Source organism: Nannobrachium achirus, assembly GCF_963921795.1.
Source record: "Nannobrachium achirus genome assembly, chromosome: 22".
Classification (NCBI taxonomy): domain Eukaryota; kingdom Metazoa; phylum Chordata; class Actinopteri; order Myctophiformes; family Myctophidae; genus Nannobrachium; species Nannobrachium achirus.
In genome coordinates this window covers 30,463,920-30,481,744 of record NC_137829.1, presented here as the reverse complement: position 1 = coordinate 30,481,744, position 17,825 = coordinate 30,463,920, and the positions used below count along the sequence as shown (strand labels likewise).

Sequence of the window (17,825 nt, the reverse complement as noted above, 5' to 3'; positions counted from 1 at the left end):
GACACCGGCTCCGTTTGCCTCCCAGTGGCTGAGGAAAACGTGACGTATTTGACTCATCCTTCAGTCATATCATCCTCGAAGAACCCAAGGCCAGTGTTGCCAAGTCTGCTTATTATAATAAGCGACTCTGGGCTTGTTTTTCCTGTAAATTTGCTTGTAAATATTGGTAATATTCTGGCATTGCGTTTGATTTGGGCTTGTTTCTAAAGTATTTGGGCTTGCTTCTTAATATTTAAACTGGTGGTTCTCAAACATTTTCATGTCAAGGAAGGACCCCCAAATTAATGCAATTTGTCTGCAGACGCCCATCTGAAAATATACCCTCCCCATGACCCTTCTATTTTCAAGTAGACCTATAAATTTATTTAATTTTTTTCTGACGATATCTATCTACTGCAATCTGCATAGCCTACTGTGTTCTATCCGTCTGTCATTCAATGTTATATGATATACATAAAAGGTTTCCTGTGTAAATAACTTAAAATAAGCCAAAAGTCGTACTAGTCTAGGATCTCCTTTTAGTTGACCTTTTACCAGTGATTTGTAATTTGTACTATCATGAAACTGTACTTTTTCCTATGCAAACTTCTAATATTTTTTTCTTTTCTTTTTTGTCGCATATAAGCCAACAATTTGATGACCAGCAGTGGTTGGTTCCCTATGGAGACACAAATAGTCCATGGGCCATACAAGATGTCGGTATCGGAAAGGTGGCAAAGGTTATCATGCATTTTTGAAAAGCTCTATATCTGTAGATTATAATTTGGTATGATAACCCTTTCTGAGACACAGCAAAATTGGTGTTATCAGCCGCTAGAGTTGGTGTCCCATTAACTTTACATTACAGGGGAAAAAAGCAAATAAAAAAGCTTTAAGTAGCATATGGGTCAAACTAGGGGTTTTTCATGATTCTGAATCCATTGCAAGCATCTGTTTTGCACAAAAAACATTCCCTGGGCTAAAAAACGGCCCCACAAGACTATGGTTTAGTGATGAAAAGTGATGAGTCATCACTTTTCACACTTTTGTGGGGGCCGTTTTAGCCCAATGAATGTTTAAAAAAAAATGCAAAACAGATGTTTGCAATGGATTTAGAATCATGAAAAACCCCTAGTTTGACCCCTCATATGTTACTTAAAGCAGATGTTTTTGCTTTTTTCCCCTGTAATGTAAAGTTAATGGGACACCAACTAGCGGCTGATAACACCAATTTAGCTGTGTCTCAGTCAGAAAGGGTTATCATACCAAAATATAATCTACAGATATAGAGCTTTTCAAAAATGCATGATAAACTTTGCCACCTTTCCGATACCGACATCTCGTATGGCCCATGGACTAAAAGGAGACTCTTTGTGTCTCCTATAGGCTACCGCAGTGTTTTCAAGTGGGGGGTGTAATTAATGAGAAATAGGTAAATGATTTGGTGAACTACTCCTTTAAAATGGTTTGTTGCAAGGAGTTGCAGGGAGTTGCAACATGATGGTGACTGGCCTTTAGGCGATATGTTCCTAGATCTTGTTGCTTATTTCTCTCCCAGAGTCTGGCAACACGGCCCAAGGAAGACATGGAGATTATATTTTATTGAAACGGTGTCAAGGAAGCTGCTGTTACTGTATACGGAACGATCATTGTTAAATATCACTGATGTCATCGTTATTATGATGATTTAAAACGTGTAAAAACATGTTTCAATGATGTCATCATAATGATGATGATGATGACACATTTCCGAGGCCAGATACGCGGACCACACTGGGGTCCGACCATGGACAACATGTTGATAGAGTTCTGGCGTCAGCATGAATGTCTGTTTAACTCCTCCATAGAGGCTTACTATGACAAGCACCTGAAGACCAAGCTGTGGGCGCAGTTCGCCCAGTCCATTGGCAAGCCTGGTAAGTCTATTATATAGGCTACTGTTATTATATTTAATATAAGTCTATTATACTGATAGTGTATAAGCCTGGTGAGTGCATTACACTGTTATTATATGTAATAAGGCTATTATACTGTTATTATATTTAATATGTCTATTATACTGTTATTATGTTTAATATTCTACTGTTATTAAGACTGTTATAGGCCTACTGTTAATACTGTTATCAAGCCTGGTGAGTGTCTGTTATGTTGTAAATCTATTATACTATTATCAAGCCTGGTGAGTGCTTTAATAATTAAGTCTATTTTATACTGTTATTAAGGCAGTTATAGCCTGGCATCTCTGTCTGTTACTGAGTCAGTGAAACTGTCATTAATTAGATGAGATGAGTTAAATTGTTTGTCTTCTTCACCAGAAAGTGTAATTACAAGGTTATTACGTCTTGTCTTGTTATAGCAGCCTAGTTAGACGTCTAGAAACGTTAGATAGATAGAGAGAGAGAGAGAGGGGGGGGGGGGGTGGTAGGTAGGTAGGTAGATAGTTCAGTTAATCAAATAATCAAGAAGCGCATTTTTCATTACAAATATTTTTCTAATGAATAAGTCATCAGCATTATATGTTTCACAAAGTTTTTTTTAATGCACAAATAGTGAAAATGGCAAAACGACTATTCCCCCCCAATTATGACACGCCCGATACAATTGGGATATAGATTATGGATTATTTTTGTACTTTATTAACTCAATGATCCATGGGTTAAATAAATCAATTAGTTTGCTTAAGGAATGTGTACATTAACATAACATGTGTGTCAGTGTCTGACGTAGAGAGACGCTCCCGGTCTCTGAGGACTCAGTATGGGAGGCTGCTGTGGCGTCCGGACAGGATCAAGACCTTCCAGCAGACCATGCTGAAGGAGAAGCTGGACTTCCTCCGCCCGTACATCATCCGCAGGAGAGGCGGTGAGGTGAGGCTTTAACCTAGTAAGGGCGAGTGCCAAAGTGCGGCCTGCCACCAGGGGCCAGTTGCACCACCAGAACGTAAGTTCTGCCCTAAGTTAGGGAGTAAAGTCCTTACTAGAGGCTTAGTAACTACTAGTTAGTTTGTAACTAAGTGAGTTACTAACAGGTGTTGCACCACGACTTCTTAAGGCATAACGTAACTAGTAATGTGTAGACTGTTCCTAAAGTAATGTATAGTCGCATACAATGACGTCATAGCTCCCGAATCCAATGAAAACAAACTGTTTCTAGTAAGGAAATAAAGCTTGTATCGTCTTTTGTCAACAGACAGAGAGCCCCGTCTCTCCACTGGCATGTGCAGTACAGTACACAAGTCACTGATCCCTGCACAGGGCCGTAGCGCGTCTAATCGGCGCTCTAGGCGAGCTCTCTCGAATGCGCCCCCCCACTCCCGTGCGCGCAAAGCGCGCGCGCGATTTATGCGGGTTTTGCCGTGAATTTAGTCAGTTTTGGGCCGGTTTTGGGCTGGTTTGGGTCCACTCCCTCCATTTCGGCGCCCCCTCGGCGCCCCCTCTAGGATGGCGCTCTAGGCGACCGCCTATACCGCCTATAGCTAAAAATGACCCTGCGCAGCGCACTGCCCTGCAAACGGATTGTATCCCCCATTGTGAAGTAACGCAGAGCAACGCATATTTGGAGACACAGGGGAAGAGAGCGCACCGTTCAATTCGCTGTTGTGCTGTATATGCAGTGGTGGAAAAGTACTCAAATTAATTAAAAAAGTATCAATCCTGCAATATAGAAATACTCTATTAATAGCAGACACATCGTGAGCTTGTAGATCGGCTATTTTCAAATGGCCAAAATGTATATAGGGCTTAATGTATGTTTTAAACAGATGGGTCGTTTCATTGTTTAATTAATTAAATAGCCGATATAATGCTGTCTGCCACGTTAGTAGTGAAGTTGCTCTACTCTCCCATAGAGATAGGTTACTTAGTAAAGACTTAGTGCTGCCCAAGGGGTGGTGTAAATATTTAGTTGTTACTAGAGATACGTAAGAACTAATTTGTGTGGTGCAACACCTGACATTTTAGTAATGCGTAAGTCTTGACTTAGAAGCCATTTACGTTACAACTAGGCTACGTTATAACTTAGTAACAGCTGGTGCAACCCCGCTCTGGTGTGTAGTTGCCTGGATTATTCATGAAGCATTCCCGGAACAGAAAGATCCCATGATTGGCCGCTAGTTGCGCTGTTTTCCCCCCACGAGGTACCAAAAAGAATATTTCTCCATTGGTCATTTCCCCCTTTGATTTTCTAACCTTAATAAACATCGTCATAAATACTTTATGGTTCCTGTCGCTAGTAAAAAACTGCCTTTCAATCACCATGATATGCGTTTTGTACAATATGGTCCCATTTATGTTAAAATTTAAGTTGCGGGGGGCGTGGACAACTAAACTGATACCAGCCGGCTGTGTTCTTCTTCATGTGCTTTATTTCGGGACTTTATCCCATGTATCCCTGCGGTTCCACGTGACCATTGGCAGCCAATAGCATTCCTTATGATTCCTTGGGTACCATTAAAACAATGATGGCGACACCCATACAAGGGGAAAAAAAGCGTCATTTTCGCAGCATAGAAAGCAATGGCTTCGCTTCGCACCATCTATGTTTTTTTACAGTCTATGCCAGCCACTCACAGTTTACTGAGGAGGTGAGGTGACGCTTTAACACACTCACAGTTCACTGTCACAACAGAACAGCAGGTGAGGTGAGGCTTTAACACACTCACAGTTTACTGTCACAACAGAGTTTTGAGTGTAGCATCATTTTCATGAAATACCAAATAAGTGTTTATTTGTTTAAATGTCCATGTCGCCCGCTACCACTGTGCTTTCAGCGGAGACGCGCTTGACACACTCTCCCTCTCCTTTCTGCCTCGCAAGCCTAGGGGGGCGTCAACCTTGTCCAAAACCTCAGCCGATTGAGCTCCTCGCGTATGAACGTGGTCTCTGTTGTTGTTTTGCAGGAAGATAATTTTAACGATGACGACGAGGAAGGAGAGGAGACGGAGGGCAGCATGGACCAGGAGACCGGCAGCGTGTTCGGCAGCCTGCTGGACGCAGACGTCACCGGGCCGGATCCCTGCAGCTACGAGGCCCCCAGCTACCCCCAGAGGACCCCAGCGGACCCCAGCTACCCCCAGAGGACCCCAGCGGACCCCAGCTACGAGGCCCGCTCGCAGGCCTCAACTCCCAGCTCCACCCCACTGCTGTGTCCCCCCTCTCAGAACCAGGTCATTCTGTTTGATTTATTATTATTTGTGTAACTTATACCCTGTAACTTTCAATGCCACATTTTTTTTAAATCAGGGGTCTTCAACAGGGGGTCCAGGACCCCTAGGGGGACCTCAGAGTTACTACAGGGTGGGGGCCGCCAAATCTTTGTGATAGGATTCTCTGCAATGGCATCTCAAATGCTTTTTTACACAATATTCTAATTTTCTGAAATGGATCTGTATACGGTATGTAGTGGGGGTTCCTGCTTCATCTATCGCTAGGCTACGGGGTCCTTGACCTGAAAAACGAAGAAGAGTCCTGAATTAAATCATTAATCGCAAATATTTGTATGACAATTAAAACTGTCCTGGTGGTGACACCCTTCCATCCAGGTGACAGAGGTGGTCGTGCCCTCCTCCTCTGGCGGAGGGAACAATGTCCAGAACGACGTTCCCGACGTCGTCCATCATCATCCGTCGCGAGAGGAGCGGACGGAGGAGTCGGGGACGCCCAGACGACACCACCACGACGTGCTCAACCAGTTCGCCGCGGTCATGCTGGCCGACATGCGACAGATCCGAGACCCCCTGGTGCTGATGCGTCTCCGCCGGGACGTCACCGACCTGGTCTTCAAGGCGGCCGAGGAGGACGCCATGCTGAGGCAGCGCGCTGGACGGGCGTCTCTCTTAGGGGTATTTTCAGAGCATGTTCATTTTAACCCATTTAGGCCTAGAACTATTTAAAAAACTATTATTCTCATAGAAATCATTGCTGTAGAGTTTATAGCAAGGGTCTCTCTGCCCGTCTCTCCAGCTCTTTAACCATTTAGGCCTAGAATTATTTAATGTTTATTTTATTTTATTTGCTATTTTTTACTATTGAGAAATAGCAGATCCGAGTGCCGCTCTGCAAGCTTGTAGACCTGCTATTTTAGAAAAATCATGTTTTTTTTTTTTTTGCCAGTCTTTGAATATATCTTTTTAAAAGTGAACATTTGTAACTTAAATATTTGCTTCTGGGTGGTCCCTGGAACAACATATTTTGAGATGGGGGTCCGCGGCCAAATACATGTAACTTTGGTTGTCCTTGACATGAAAAAGTTTGTGAACCACTGATTTTAGAAGAAGGATTTAGAAGACATTTATAGAATCGGGTAAAAAATATTCAAAGATTTTCAGAAAATGTTCACGATCTTTCAAAAATAGCAGATCGAGTGCCGCACTGCAAGCTATGTATATATTTAAGTTTATGTTTATTAAAGGATTCCCATTAGAGAATATGGTGATAAATATCGTTGAGATGATACAATGTCTCCACGATATGCCTTTTCAGAGATATCCTATATATATCGTGATACAATGAGGGAGCCTTATACAAAATCCTGTTGAATTGTTAATACAGAGATTCATTGCAGAATTCATTTAAACCTGCATTTTTGGTCTAAATCAGTAGTTCTCAAACTTGACAAATATCAAGGTCTCCCCTTAACTCTGACAGTATACAAATGAAACCAAATTGGGTTCATTTGTATACTATGTCAGAGTTAGATACTTGTAGGGATCAATTTAGACCTCTTTAGATATTTTTCTTTTAGTTGTTGTTACCTTGTACTGTAGGTGGTTGTACTGTTAAGTAAATCGTGATAAGATTGTGTATCGTGAAGCCGCTTGGAAAAATATGGTGACATTGTATTTCTCCATATGGCCCACCCCTATAGCCTCTCTCTCTCGCCGCCGCCGCCTCCTCGGGGGGAAGCGGCGGGTTCCGCGGCGGCTACGCCAGAGCGCAGCAGGACGCCTCCGCCTGTCTGCCAATCATCTCCTCCTCCCCCTCCTCCTCGCGTCGCCAGAGGTTCCTGGAGAGAAGGAACAGAGGGATCGGGAGGAGGATCCAGAAATGGGAGATGATGAGGAGAGCGGCTGCCCAGGGTCAGAGGACACATCATCACCACCACCCGGGAGGAGGAGGAGCCATGCAGGGAGGCGGAGAGCAGGAGAGAACGGCTGAAACCAGCTCTCAGCCCGTCGGTCACACGCTGGAGACCAAAGCAGAGTTTGAGCCTCAGATGATTAAAATAGAGGAAGAGATGCTGCCTGTGGTATGATGAAATATTCAAAAATCTTGACCGTCGTGTAGGGCATTCACCAAATAATCGAATATTCGAGTGTCAAAGTCACTATTCGACGTTGTTCACCGAAGTCGAATATTCGCTTATTTTTTTTTTTTTTTTTTACTGTTTTCTCTTTAAAAAATATATAGTTTATAAAGCTTGGCTAGATTAATGTGACTCGGTTCCACAGATAAATATTGTGAAAATAGCCGATCTACATGCTCACAACGCCTTGCATCATGTAGATCGGCTATTTTCACAATGTTTGCCTCTTGCTTACTTAATATTTGCCAGTTTGGCCAGTCCTGTCGAATATTCGACTATTCGAATACTTTGAGGTCGAATAATTTGAATACTAAAAATCACTATTCGTGAATGCCCTACCGTCGTGTCAATTTTTTTTATATATATACATTTTAGGCAGCGTTTTTATGTGTTAGATGGCATAGGCAAGGCACGTTTATTTGCATAGCATGTTTCAAACAACGAGGCAATTCAAAGTGCTTTACTCAAAACATTAAGAAAGGGTTTTCATGGTTGAGCTACACCAGAGAAAGAAATACATTATTATTAAAAAGGATAGAATTCAAAAAATGATTAAAGAGAGAATAGAACATAAGCTTACGCTCAAATGAAACAGTTAAGAGAATAACATTACAGTGCGGCAGAAGAAATTAATCAAAAGCCTTAATAAACGCCAGTGAGCAAACGGAAAAGTAATCCGCTATGTTGTACCTGTGAGTTGCAGCAGAGCTGCAGTTTTCTGGGAGTTTGTTCAAGACACTGTATGCAGTGCATAAACACTAAGTCTGGGGACTGAAAAGCAGTCCTTTCCCAGATGGCCTGAGAGGTCCGAATTGTCTTGGTATTAGTGGATAGGATAGGTATTAGTGGATAGGATAGTATTGGATAGGATAGTATTAGATAGGATAGTAGATATGATATTGGAGTGAATATAGTTGAGTTGTAGCAGGTTCCCATATTGTTTTTGTTGGTTGTTTTTCTTTTGCCAAAAGGAACACATACAGTACATAATACACACATTATTTTCAATGTCAGAAATGTGACTATAAATAGAAAACAGATGATGTCATTTCAAAATGTGATGTGTTTTAATGTAGCAAATATCATTCATGTCTAAACAACTCCTTACCTACATACTGTGTGTGTGCGTGTGCGTGTGTGAGAGAGAGAGGGAGGTTTGGAGGGTATCGACTAATAAAGTTTTCTTTGTTACATCATGATCAGCTGTCTTTATTTTGTTTTGATTGTTGATTTTTCTGCTTTTAAACCCTACTAATGTTATTGATTATTGATTATGTGTCTAATGTCAAACCCTGCTAATGTTATTGATTATGTTTTTATTCTGCAATGTAGCGCTTAGAGAATCTCTGAATGGAAAGTGAATTATAAATAAAATCTATTATTATTATTATTATCTTTAAACCTCTGTTCATGATTATAAACTTATTAACAATCATATTCTACGCAGAACACAGGAAGCAAACAGAATTAACTATTACTATCGCTGTTTAGTTTAGAGAGGACAGTGTTGTAACCGGTGGGCAGATATGCTAGCATTAAGGTTATTATAGGCAACCTTATGGGACATGGTAAGTCCCAAATGGCAGATCTACATCTAGAAACTCACTCATGTGTCATGATGCGATGGGCTTGTAGACTTGCTATTACAGTTGATTTGTAATGGGGCTTAAGTAGTTCATTAATAATGTACGAATGTATGGAGTCAAAAGGACAATATTTTTCTTTAAAATGTAGTGGAGTAAAAGTATAGAAAAACACAAATACTCAAGAAAAAGTACAGATAAAAAGTTAAAAAAGAAAAGAAATAAATGACCACTGCCAGTGATCATACGTTATTAAAGGAGACAGACATTCCAAAACGTTTATTGTAAAATATCTACATTTCATTTGTACATTTTACTGATATTGAGAGGACCATTGCAGTAGCCCTTCAGGATATAGAAATAAGATTTGATCAAATTATAAACACAAGCTCATGGCAGGCAAGGAATATTTGCAACAATTAGATACATAACATTACAATAAAAAATATCCTTCAGTATGAGAATGATTAATTAACAATATATTAATAATAACACCATAATTAAACCTCACATGTTCCCTTTAGAACAGTTGAAAAACAGACAAGTTTAAATAATTAAAAACTTAAAAAAGGAAAAGAAGTGAGTTTGCTCTGATTTCTGCTAATAAAGAAAGGGTCACAGTTTTAAGACATGATATATTCAGATTTTAAAAGGCTTGTGGTGTAATTGGAATAACCACTTCACTGGAATCTCTTCAGGCCTCTAGTTCAGTGGTTTCCATCTTTTTCTCATGAAGATTGTTTCCCATTCAAAATCCCATAGATAAGAGGTCTTCAACAGGGGGTCCGGGACCCCTAGGGGGTCCTCAGAGTTACTACAGGGGGTCCTCCAAATCTTCCAATCCTTTTTATATTAACAACTTGAACACTAGTGTCCATCCATATTCTGAGAACTGTAGCCAAATAGCAGATCTACAAGCTCAGTGCGAGGCGTTGTAGATGTAGATCGGCTATTTTCGGCTATTTTCACTAAGTACAGAGTGAAAGGTCAAATGTATTAGCTAATGATGGTTCAAGTGGTTAAATATCTGAACACACAAATTGACATGAATCCAAAATACACTGATGATTGTGCTGTCAAACGATGAAACTAAAACTATATGGAATCTATGAAATGTTGTGGGGGGTCCCTCCTTCATCTCTCTCTCAACTAAGGGGTCCTTGGCCTGACAACGTTGAAGACCCCTGCCATAGATATATCTTTTGTCAAGTAAAATAAGAACTGTTCCAAAACGTGATTCTGTCAAGTATGTGGCTTTGTGTCGTTCATGGCAGGTCAGGTGTTCCCAAACATTTAAGCTCGAGACCCAAAACAGGACCCAAACTTATAACATACAGTTTGAATTAAGTGCTTAAAGGACCCCAGCTCTGCAGTACAGTAAGTTCACAAAACCTCCCTGACTCTCAAAGACGTCACAGGACGTGAAGCGATAAACAGCAACCTGTCATTCATTCACAGTCACACCCAACATTTATTCAATGTTAGGGTCGGATCTAATGCAGAATATCAAGTAAAAGAAAATCACAAACTATGCAGAAGAGATCAATGTGTTAAAACAGGACGGTATCTCTGAATAATCAGTAACAATTCAACTTATTTTAAACTGCAATCACTGGGGTGTCTCCCATAACCACCTAAACCCTATATACTTTACTTTGTTGACCTCCTTTTTACCCTCTACAAGAAATATGTTAGCAGAAAATAGCCGATAAGCTTGTAAGCTTGTAAGCTTGTAGATCTGCTATTTTCACTGAATGTTTGCCCCACAGGAAAGCTAGGCTTTGTGTGCTTGAATCGCTAACATGATCTCAACAACATGAGATCATCAATTCATACTTTTCCAAAAACGAAATCAATTTTTTTTTGTTCATCCCTTTAACCAAAAACAAATATTCTTCCAGAAAAAAACTAAACAAAAAAAAAAAAAAAAACCCAGTTCATGGTTATTTCTTCAGAAACACATTTATCTTCAGCAATTCATGCCCTGTTTTATCCCATCTATACGACATTTTAACATGGTCGCATGTTCGACTATAATGGCCCCAAGGGTGAAAGTGGTTAAGCTGGCACAGACGGCACAAGTTGGGTCATGGCACAGTGTCAATCATGGTGTAATAATAATAATAATAATAATAATGATAATTAATAATAATAATCTGCCTTCTCTTCAACAGAAGCCATTAAGTATCTCAGTATAAGATAACAGAGTGCTGTTCACTTGCAGTAGTAATCCTCCATGTTTCCACGGTGACAGTGTTATTGCTGGTGATCTGTGGAGGAGAGGAGAGAGAATTCAAACCTAATGGAACACAGAACTGATGCATTTCTTCAGGCTGCAGTGATATGAATTAAAAGGGTATCTTTGTGATTTTATCATCTACTCTGGCTTTTGTGTGTGCACCCCAGACAGTTTATAAGTCGCTTGATTCAATATTTAAACATTTGATTAATATTTATTTAGATATTTTGATATTCATATTACTAGAAGCGTCTCGTTGGCAACCTGGCCAACTCGGGAACGATGTAAATAGGGAATGAAAGCCCCGCCCTTTAATGCAAACCTCATTATACCTGTTGTCATAGGACCCGTTTTGACCAACTGTTTGCCTGTGTCCATTTATGCCCATATATGGAGATATCTGTCTATCTGTGTCCATTTTATGCTCATATATGGAGATCCCTATATCTGCCTGACGGGCGGTAAATGCCTGACGTGCGGAGGTAAATAGGGAATGAATGCCCCACCCTTTAATGCAAACCCCATTATACCTGTTGGCATACGACCTGTTTTGACCATCTGTTTGCCTGTGTCCATTTATGCCCATATATGGAGATATTTGGCTGTCTGCGTCCATGTTATGCCCATAATATGGGCATAACATATTATGGAGATCTCTGTATCTGTCTGTCCGTGTCCCTTTTATGCCAATGGAGATCTCTGCCCTTAGGGTGGCCGAGCGTCTAGTCGGTTGCCCGCCTACTCGGGAACGATGTAAATAGGGAATGAATGCCCCACCCTTTAAAGGTGATACACCATGCATTTAAAAAGTATTTATGTCATATTGTTTATGTCCCAAAAACGTTTTTCAAAAGGTTTGAGGCTAAATTACCACTCCTGAATGGAGAGCCGCTCTCATTTTTGAATGGCTCGCAGAGCATTTCAGCTGCAGTACCACCTTTGGCCTTAACTGCGCCACCCCCCCCCCCCCCCCCCCCCCCCCAAAAAAAATCTTTTTGAAAAAAAAAAAATGCTTTTGAAAAAAAAAAATCTTTTTTGAAAAAAAAAATCTTTTTGATTTTTTTTGATGACGTCACAATCGGCAGATGACGTCACAATCGGCAGCAAATCTGGATAGCCTGTTTTGAGAACCTGTGGGATACTTCCCTGTGGGATAACCTTCGCCTTCTCAAAACCAGAGAAAGACACCACGGTCAGAAATGGGACTTTGTGAGGATAGAAGGTGCTAGTGGGACCCCAAAAAAAAGTTTTAAAATAGGAAAAGTGAAATTTCATGGTGTATTACCTTTAATGCAAACCCCATTATAAGTGTTGTCATAGGACCCGTTTTGACCATCTGTTTGCCCGTGTCCATTTATGCTCATATATGGAGATATCATGCCCATATATGGAGATCTCTGCCCTTCGGCCCACTCGGGAACGATGTAAATATAGGGAATGAATGCCCCACCCTTTAACACAAACCCCATCTATCTGTTTGCCTGTGTCCATTTATGCCCATATATGGAGATATATCTCTGTCTGCGTCCATTTTATGCCCATATATGGATCTCTGTATCTGTCTGTCTTCATCTTGAGCAATAATACGCGGTCTGCTTGCTTTGTCACCCGTTGGGAATGATGCCCCTCCGGTTGTTAGGCAATACCCATCATACCCGTTGTTCGGTTATTGCCTAGCGGACATCAGCGCACTGCACTCCGCGCCGCAGCGGGGAACGCGTGCGCCAAATCTGAAGCAGGTGGGACGAACGGTTCTCGAGATACGCGGATTACATACATACACACACGCAGAGACTTCTCACATTTATTGCAAGATAAGCCCATTCATCAAACTCATTACAAAACACACGTCCCTGCCTCCCTGGTTCTGGTGACGGCATTATATTTTTTACATAAATAAATAAGTTAAAGTAATTGAAAAACAAACCAAAAATGTGGAACCTTCGTGCATTAGGCAGACAATATCACAGTCACCAGAACCCGGGATGTGTTGCAGTGAATCTATCATGGTTAAAATGGAGTTTAAGTTAGAGTTACAATGGGTTTATATACAGTAGAAAGTGGGAGTGTCTGATAAAATGCAAATCAAATATCTAAATATTGAATCAAGCAACTTAAAAACTGTTTGGGTGCACACACACCCCTTTTAAGCTGTACTCCATCATTTCTTTTCCCCAACTGTAAAATATGTGAGACCTGGTCCAAATGCTGGGTAGGACATAAAAGTGACAGATCGCAGCATTCAAAATGCTGTTGAAATGAAACATGGGGCAACATGCATGCACCCATCATGTGTACTCATATACAAGCGCGCACGCACGCACGCACGCACGCACGCACGCACGCACGCACGCACGCACGCACACACAAACACACACACACACACACACACACACACACACACACACACACACACACACACACACACACACACACACACACACACACACAGTTAGTTATGCCCACTGATGCAACCATCAGGCAACAAGAAGCCAACCCTCAAGGGATACTTCACCCATTTTCAACATATATAATTGGTCCTCACTAAGCTCTTTATAATGAGGCACCGATTATGTCTACTCTCTGTGTCTCAGAGGAGGGCTGTGGACAGTTCAGAAACCTGTCTACTCCCTGTGTGTCTCACAGCTCAGAAATCTCACAGTAGGGCTGTGGACAGCTCAGAAACTGCGAAACAGTGACATCACCGGTAGGCAGGTTTGGGATTTCACACTATTTTAAATGCAATAACAAGGGAATCTTTCATTCTTTCTATTAGCTTGGAATCCCCATCGATGACTGAATAAATATTAATGCCAGCAGTCCACACCATTGCAACTCCCTGAGACTCCTTGCAACAAACCTGTTTTAAAGCCAGTCCATGCAACTCCTTGCAACTGCCATTTGGGATAATGGCTGCAACGCCTGCAAGTAGTTGCAAGTGTGGACTGGCCTTTATACTGAACATTAGAGGACTATGGTTGATCATATGGGTGAAGTGCTCTTTTAAGACAGTGGTTCTCAACCTGTGGGTCTGGACCCCAGGGGGTCCCCAGATTATTTTGGGGGGGTCCCCAGATGATTAACTTAATGTACAACATTGTTTTCTCACACAACTGTAAACAAACTCAGATAAAAGTTTAAGTGTATAGAGGGTATATCTGCACATTTCTAAAGGACTTTTTAATACCTCTAAAATGAAATAGCAGATCTATATGCTCACAAAGCCTCGAGTTGCGAGGCGTTGTGCTGCTATTTTCACAATGTCTGCCTCTAATATTTGACAATTTGGCCAACGTTTAATTTGTCATTTTAGAACCGTGTTATACAAAAAGTAATGGCTCAACTCTTAGTGCTCGTCAGGGTGGGGGGTCCCCAGTTAAAATATGATTATTTTGGGGGTCGTGGCCTGAAAAGGTTGAGAACCTCTGCTTTAAGAAGCAGCAGGTGTAAGAAGTAATCAGAGTAAATAAAGTAAAAGTAACTCAAAAAGTACTAAATGAGTTACTGTCCAGCCGTGCACATTAGTACGGTGATGTCATGCAGATTTATAATTATGGGACCTTAGTGGTCCACCCTGCTAGAGGGAGGGATGGGGGTGGGGGGTTCCCCCCATGGAGAGCCGTTCACCGCCTTTGTTAAACCTGTGGATGGTTATTATTGTTATGATTATTATTATGGTTTAGATGAAGACAGAATGCCTCATTCACCAACTGTTCTTATTAAGACATGTTTTTTTTTTTTTAAGGCTACAGTCACACCTACTTTGAGTCAGGGTTAGAATCTACAGATTATTTGGACAAGGTTTCCAACCAGCAACGATGTTATTGATTGAAGAGAACATTAAGATTATCATGATTTTAAGATGACCAGAATATAACATTCATATTTAAGATAACATGGCATGGATGCTTCATTACATAAGGTTGTGCTTACCGTTGGAGTTAGAGCAGGGTTCCTCTGTGGTCTCCCAGTTCATGGCCTTCTGAACAGCCTTCTTCCATCGAGCAAACCGGAACTCGCTCTCTGTGCCAGGGCGACAGCCAGTCAGACGCTCACAATTTACAATTTAAGCATTTAGCAGACGCTCTTATGCAGAGCGACTTACAATATACAAGGTAATGAACTGCATTTTATCGCACTTTTCTAAGTACTCGAATCGATTTGAGTCGACGCCAGCTTCCCCACTTCCCACATTCACACACACACCAATGGTGGCAAGCTGACACCGACCGACTCATTGGAGGCAAAGTGTGGTTCAGTGTCTTGCCCAAGGACACTTCCACATGTGGACAGGAGGAGCCGGGATTCTAACTACCGACCCACGGATCAATGGACGACCTGTTCTACCTTCTGAGCCACAGCCGCCCGAAGGTGTGAACAGTGTAGCCTCGTGCCTCAAGAAACTAGGACACAATGAGTCAAGCATTTGTCTAAACAACACATTATCTCTACTTTCACTTTGTCTGTACTTAGTGAGCTCTTTTTCCCCTCTACACCAAACCTCTTTGCCAAAAACAGCCGATCTACAAGCTCACAACGCCTCACGCTGCGAGGCGTTGTGAGCTTGTAGATCTGCTATTTTTGGCTAACGTTCTCAGAATATGGACTTAGGGTTCAAATGGTTAATATAAAAAAGGAGAAAAAAAGTTTCTATCACAAAGAGATTTGAAGGACCCCCTGTAGTAACTCGGAGGACCCCCTAGGGGTCCCAGGCCCCCTGTTGAAGACGCCTGCACTATCTAAATAATACAATTCTGTACATTTTGAACTAGAGGTAACCAGGTAAACACTTGGACACAATCTTTTGACCATTTAACGACATGCTCAAAACAAGGATGCCAGGTTGAAATTGGATGAAGGCAAGGTTGGTAAACATTGACAAAAGTAAAATATGATCTGCTTTTAAAATAACATATTTAAATTCACGCACAAGTCATTTGGAGAATTCTTTGAATCTGGGTTATAGATCCTAATCTACATCAGTGGTTCTCAAAGTGGATTCCAGGGACTCTCTGGGTTCCTTTCTGTCTGTACTCTCAGAGTCTGTAACTCTGAGAGTGTACAAATGGAACCAAATGGACCCCAACATGTCCCGTTGGTTCCATTTGTACCCTCTCAGAGTTAAGGGAAGACCCTGAAGTGTAAAAGTTTGAGAACCACTGATCTACATGCCGAGGTGGTGTAATGACTAATCCTTTCCACTTGGTGGCAGTGTGAGCTACTGAGTCATCAATAACCATAGGGTGCTCCATATAATAGATACAAAACCTGTTTGTCGAGTCAAAGGTCTTCAACAGGGGGTCCGGTTATTTAGTTTTATGTTGGGGGTTAATTGCCCAGCCTATACAAGGTCTTATGGAATGTGCATGGTGGTACCTTCAGAGTTGATCTGAGGCTGGTATGTCTCCGTGACTACGTCAGGTAGATGGTCAGGGTTATTACTCCAGACCTCCACCCCCTCTGCTGCACCCGCTGCAATGGCTACACCCAGGGCAGTGGTCTCTGCCATGGTGGGACGCACTGCGCACACACACACACACACACACACACACACACACACACACAGTCACACACACATTACTTGTGAGGACATCCACATATTGGGACTGCATTTCTTTAACGGTGTGTGTGTGTGTGTGTGTGTGTGTGTGTGTGTGTGTGTGTGTGTGTGTGTGTGTGTGTGTGTGTGTGTGCATGGATCTTACCAACAGGCACGCACAGTATATCAGCTTGCAGCTGCATTAACAGTTTGTTACACGTCATGCCTCCGTCCACCTGATGGACAGACAGACAGACAGACAGACAGATCTTTATCCAGTCACCAGAGGCAGCACAGCAGTTAAGTTACAGCTGCCTGCACTATGCAGTATAGTATACTGTATAGTCTGCACTATGTGAGGGATAATGTCTGGCTGCGCGGTTGTTATCGACAGGCTGATAACCCTCTCAGCGGGGGTTATCAGCCTGTCAGGACCTTTATTTCTCGATAACGACCGCGCAGCCAGACAATAGGCAGTTTAAGCTTTATGATTTTCAGGACGGCAATGGCGGGCGGACTACGGCTGCTATGACGTAATCGCCGTAGCGGTCGAAATGGTTAAGCAAAGCCCCGGCGGCGACGGGTTCCCACCCCTTTCACTGAACGCTTTGGTTCCCATGGCGACGCGTACAGGCAGCAGAGGGAGTAGGCGCTACGTGGGAAGAGACCTTCTGCCGTAGTAGAGACGGCTGCGGCGACGGCAGGTTTATCTATCGAGCGCGGATCATTTCCGGTTACCGTTGTCATCTGCCGTTGCCGTTGCGATGCTTAAACTGGCTATTATCCCGCTTAGTACACGGCTAATCAATAAAATGAATAATTTCACTCAAAACTAAAAACAAAACAAAGTATTTCCTTGTTTACAGTACTGAAAGTTTTCCACAAGTGCTGCGCCGGGCGTCCCCCGAGCACAACACGGTCGCCTTGGAAAACAAGGAAGTGTAGAATCCATTTTCTGTTACCGCATCGTCTATTTCTCGCTTCAAATACTTTTTATACATTCTTGAGAGCAACGTTTAGTTCTAAATGTCGCTGTGTGTTTGTTTACATGGCTGTCATGTTGGATATTGGATACGGCACAAGATTCACACAGTGCAGCCTGAGTGCAGCAGGTACTCTGAGCCGTTGATTAGACATCGGCCCGTTATAGAGCAGAGCGGTCTGTTATACAGAAATAATTCAC

The 17,825-nt window shown here is 42.0% G+C and overlaps 2 protein-coding genes across 2 annotated transcripts in view; one reads left to right on the top strand and one right to left on the bottom strand.

Annotated features, from left to right (window-relative positions):
- Positions 1-1,765: 1,765 nt before the first annotated feature.
- LOC308307571 (uncharacterized protein) lies at positions 1,766-8,472 on the top strand (the record flags this gene model as incomplete). The annotated part of the gene is made up of 5 exons (XM_080752839.1): positions 1,766-1,895; positions 2,695-2,846; positions 4,877-5,143; positions 5,519-5,818; positions 6,844-8,472. 5 exons carry the CDS (start codon positions 1,766-1,768, stop codon positions 7,228-7,230), a joined length of 1,236 nt encoding a protein of 411 aa, XP_080608965.1. The 3' UTR covers positions 7,231-8,472.
- A 656-nt stretch (positions 8,473-9,128) lies between these two features.
- The window catches only part of LOC308307772 (glycerol kinase-like), a 39,652-nt gene continuing 30,955 nt past the window's right edge, over positions 9,129-17,825 (bottom strand). Inside the window, exons 17-20 of the mRNA XM_080753051.1 lie at positions 16,809-16,878; positions 16,480-16,623; positions 15,037-15,126; positions 9,129-11,134 (exon numbers count right to left, since the gene is read on the bottom strand). Of these exons, the coding sequence (XP_080609177.1) occupies positions 11,121-11,134; positions 15,037-15,126; positions 16,480-16,623; positions 16,809-16,878 (318 nt within the window). The 3' untranslated portion in view covers positions 9,129-11,120. The remainder of the gene's footprint in view (positions 11,135-15,036; positions 15,127-16,479; positions 16,624-16,808; positions 16,879-17,825) is intronic.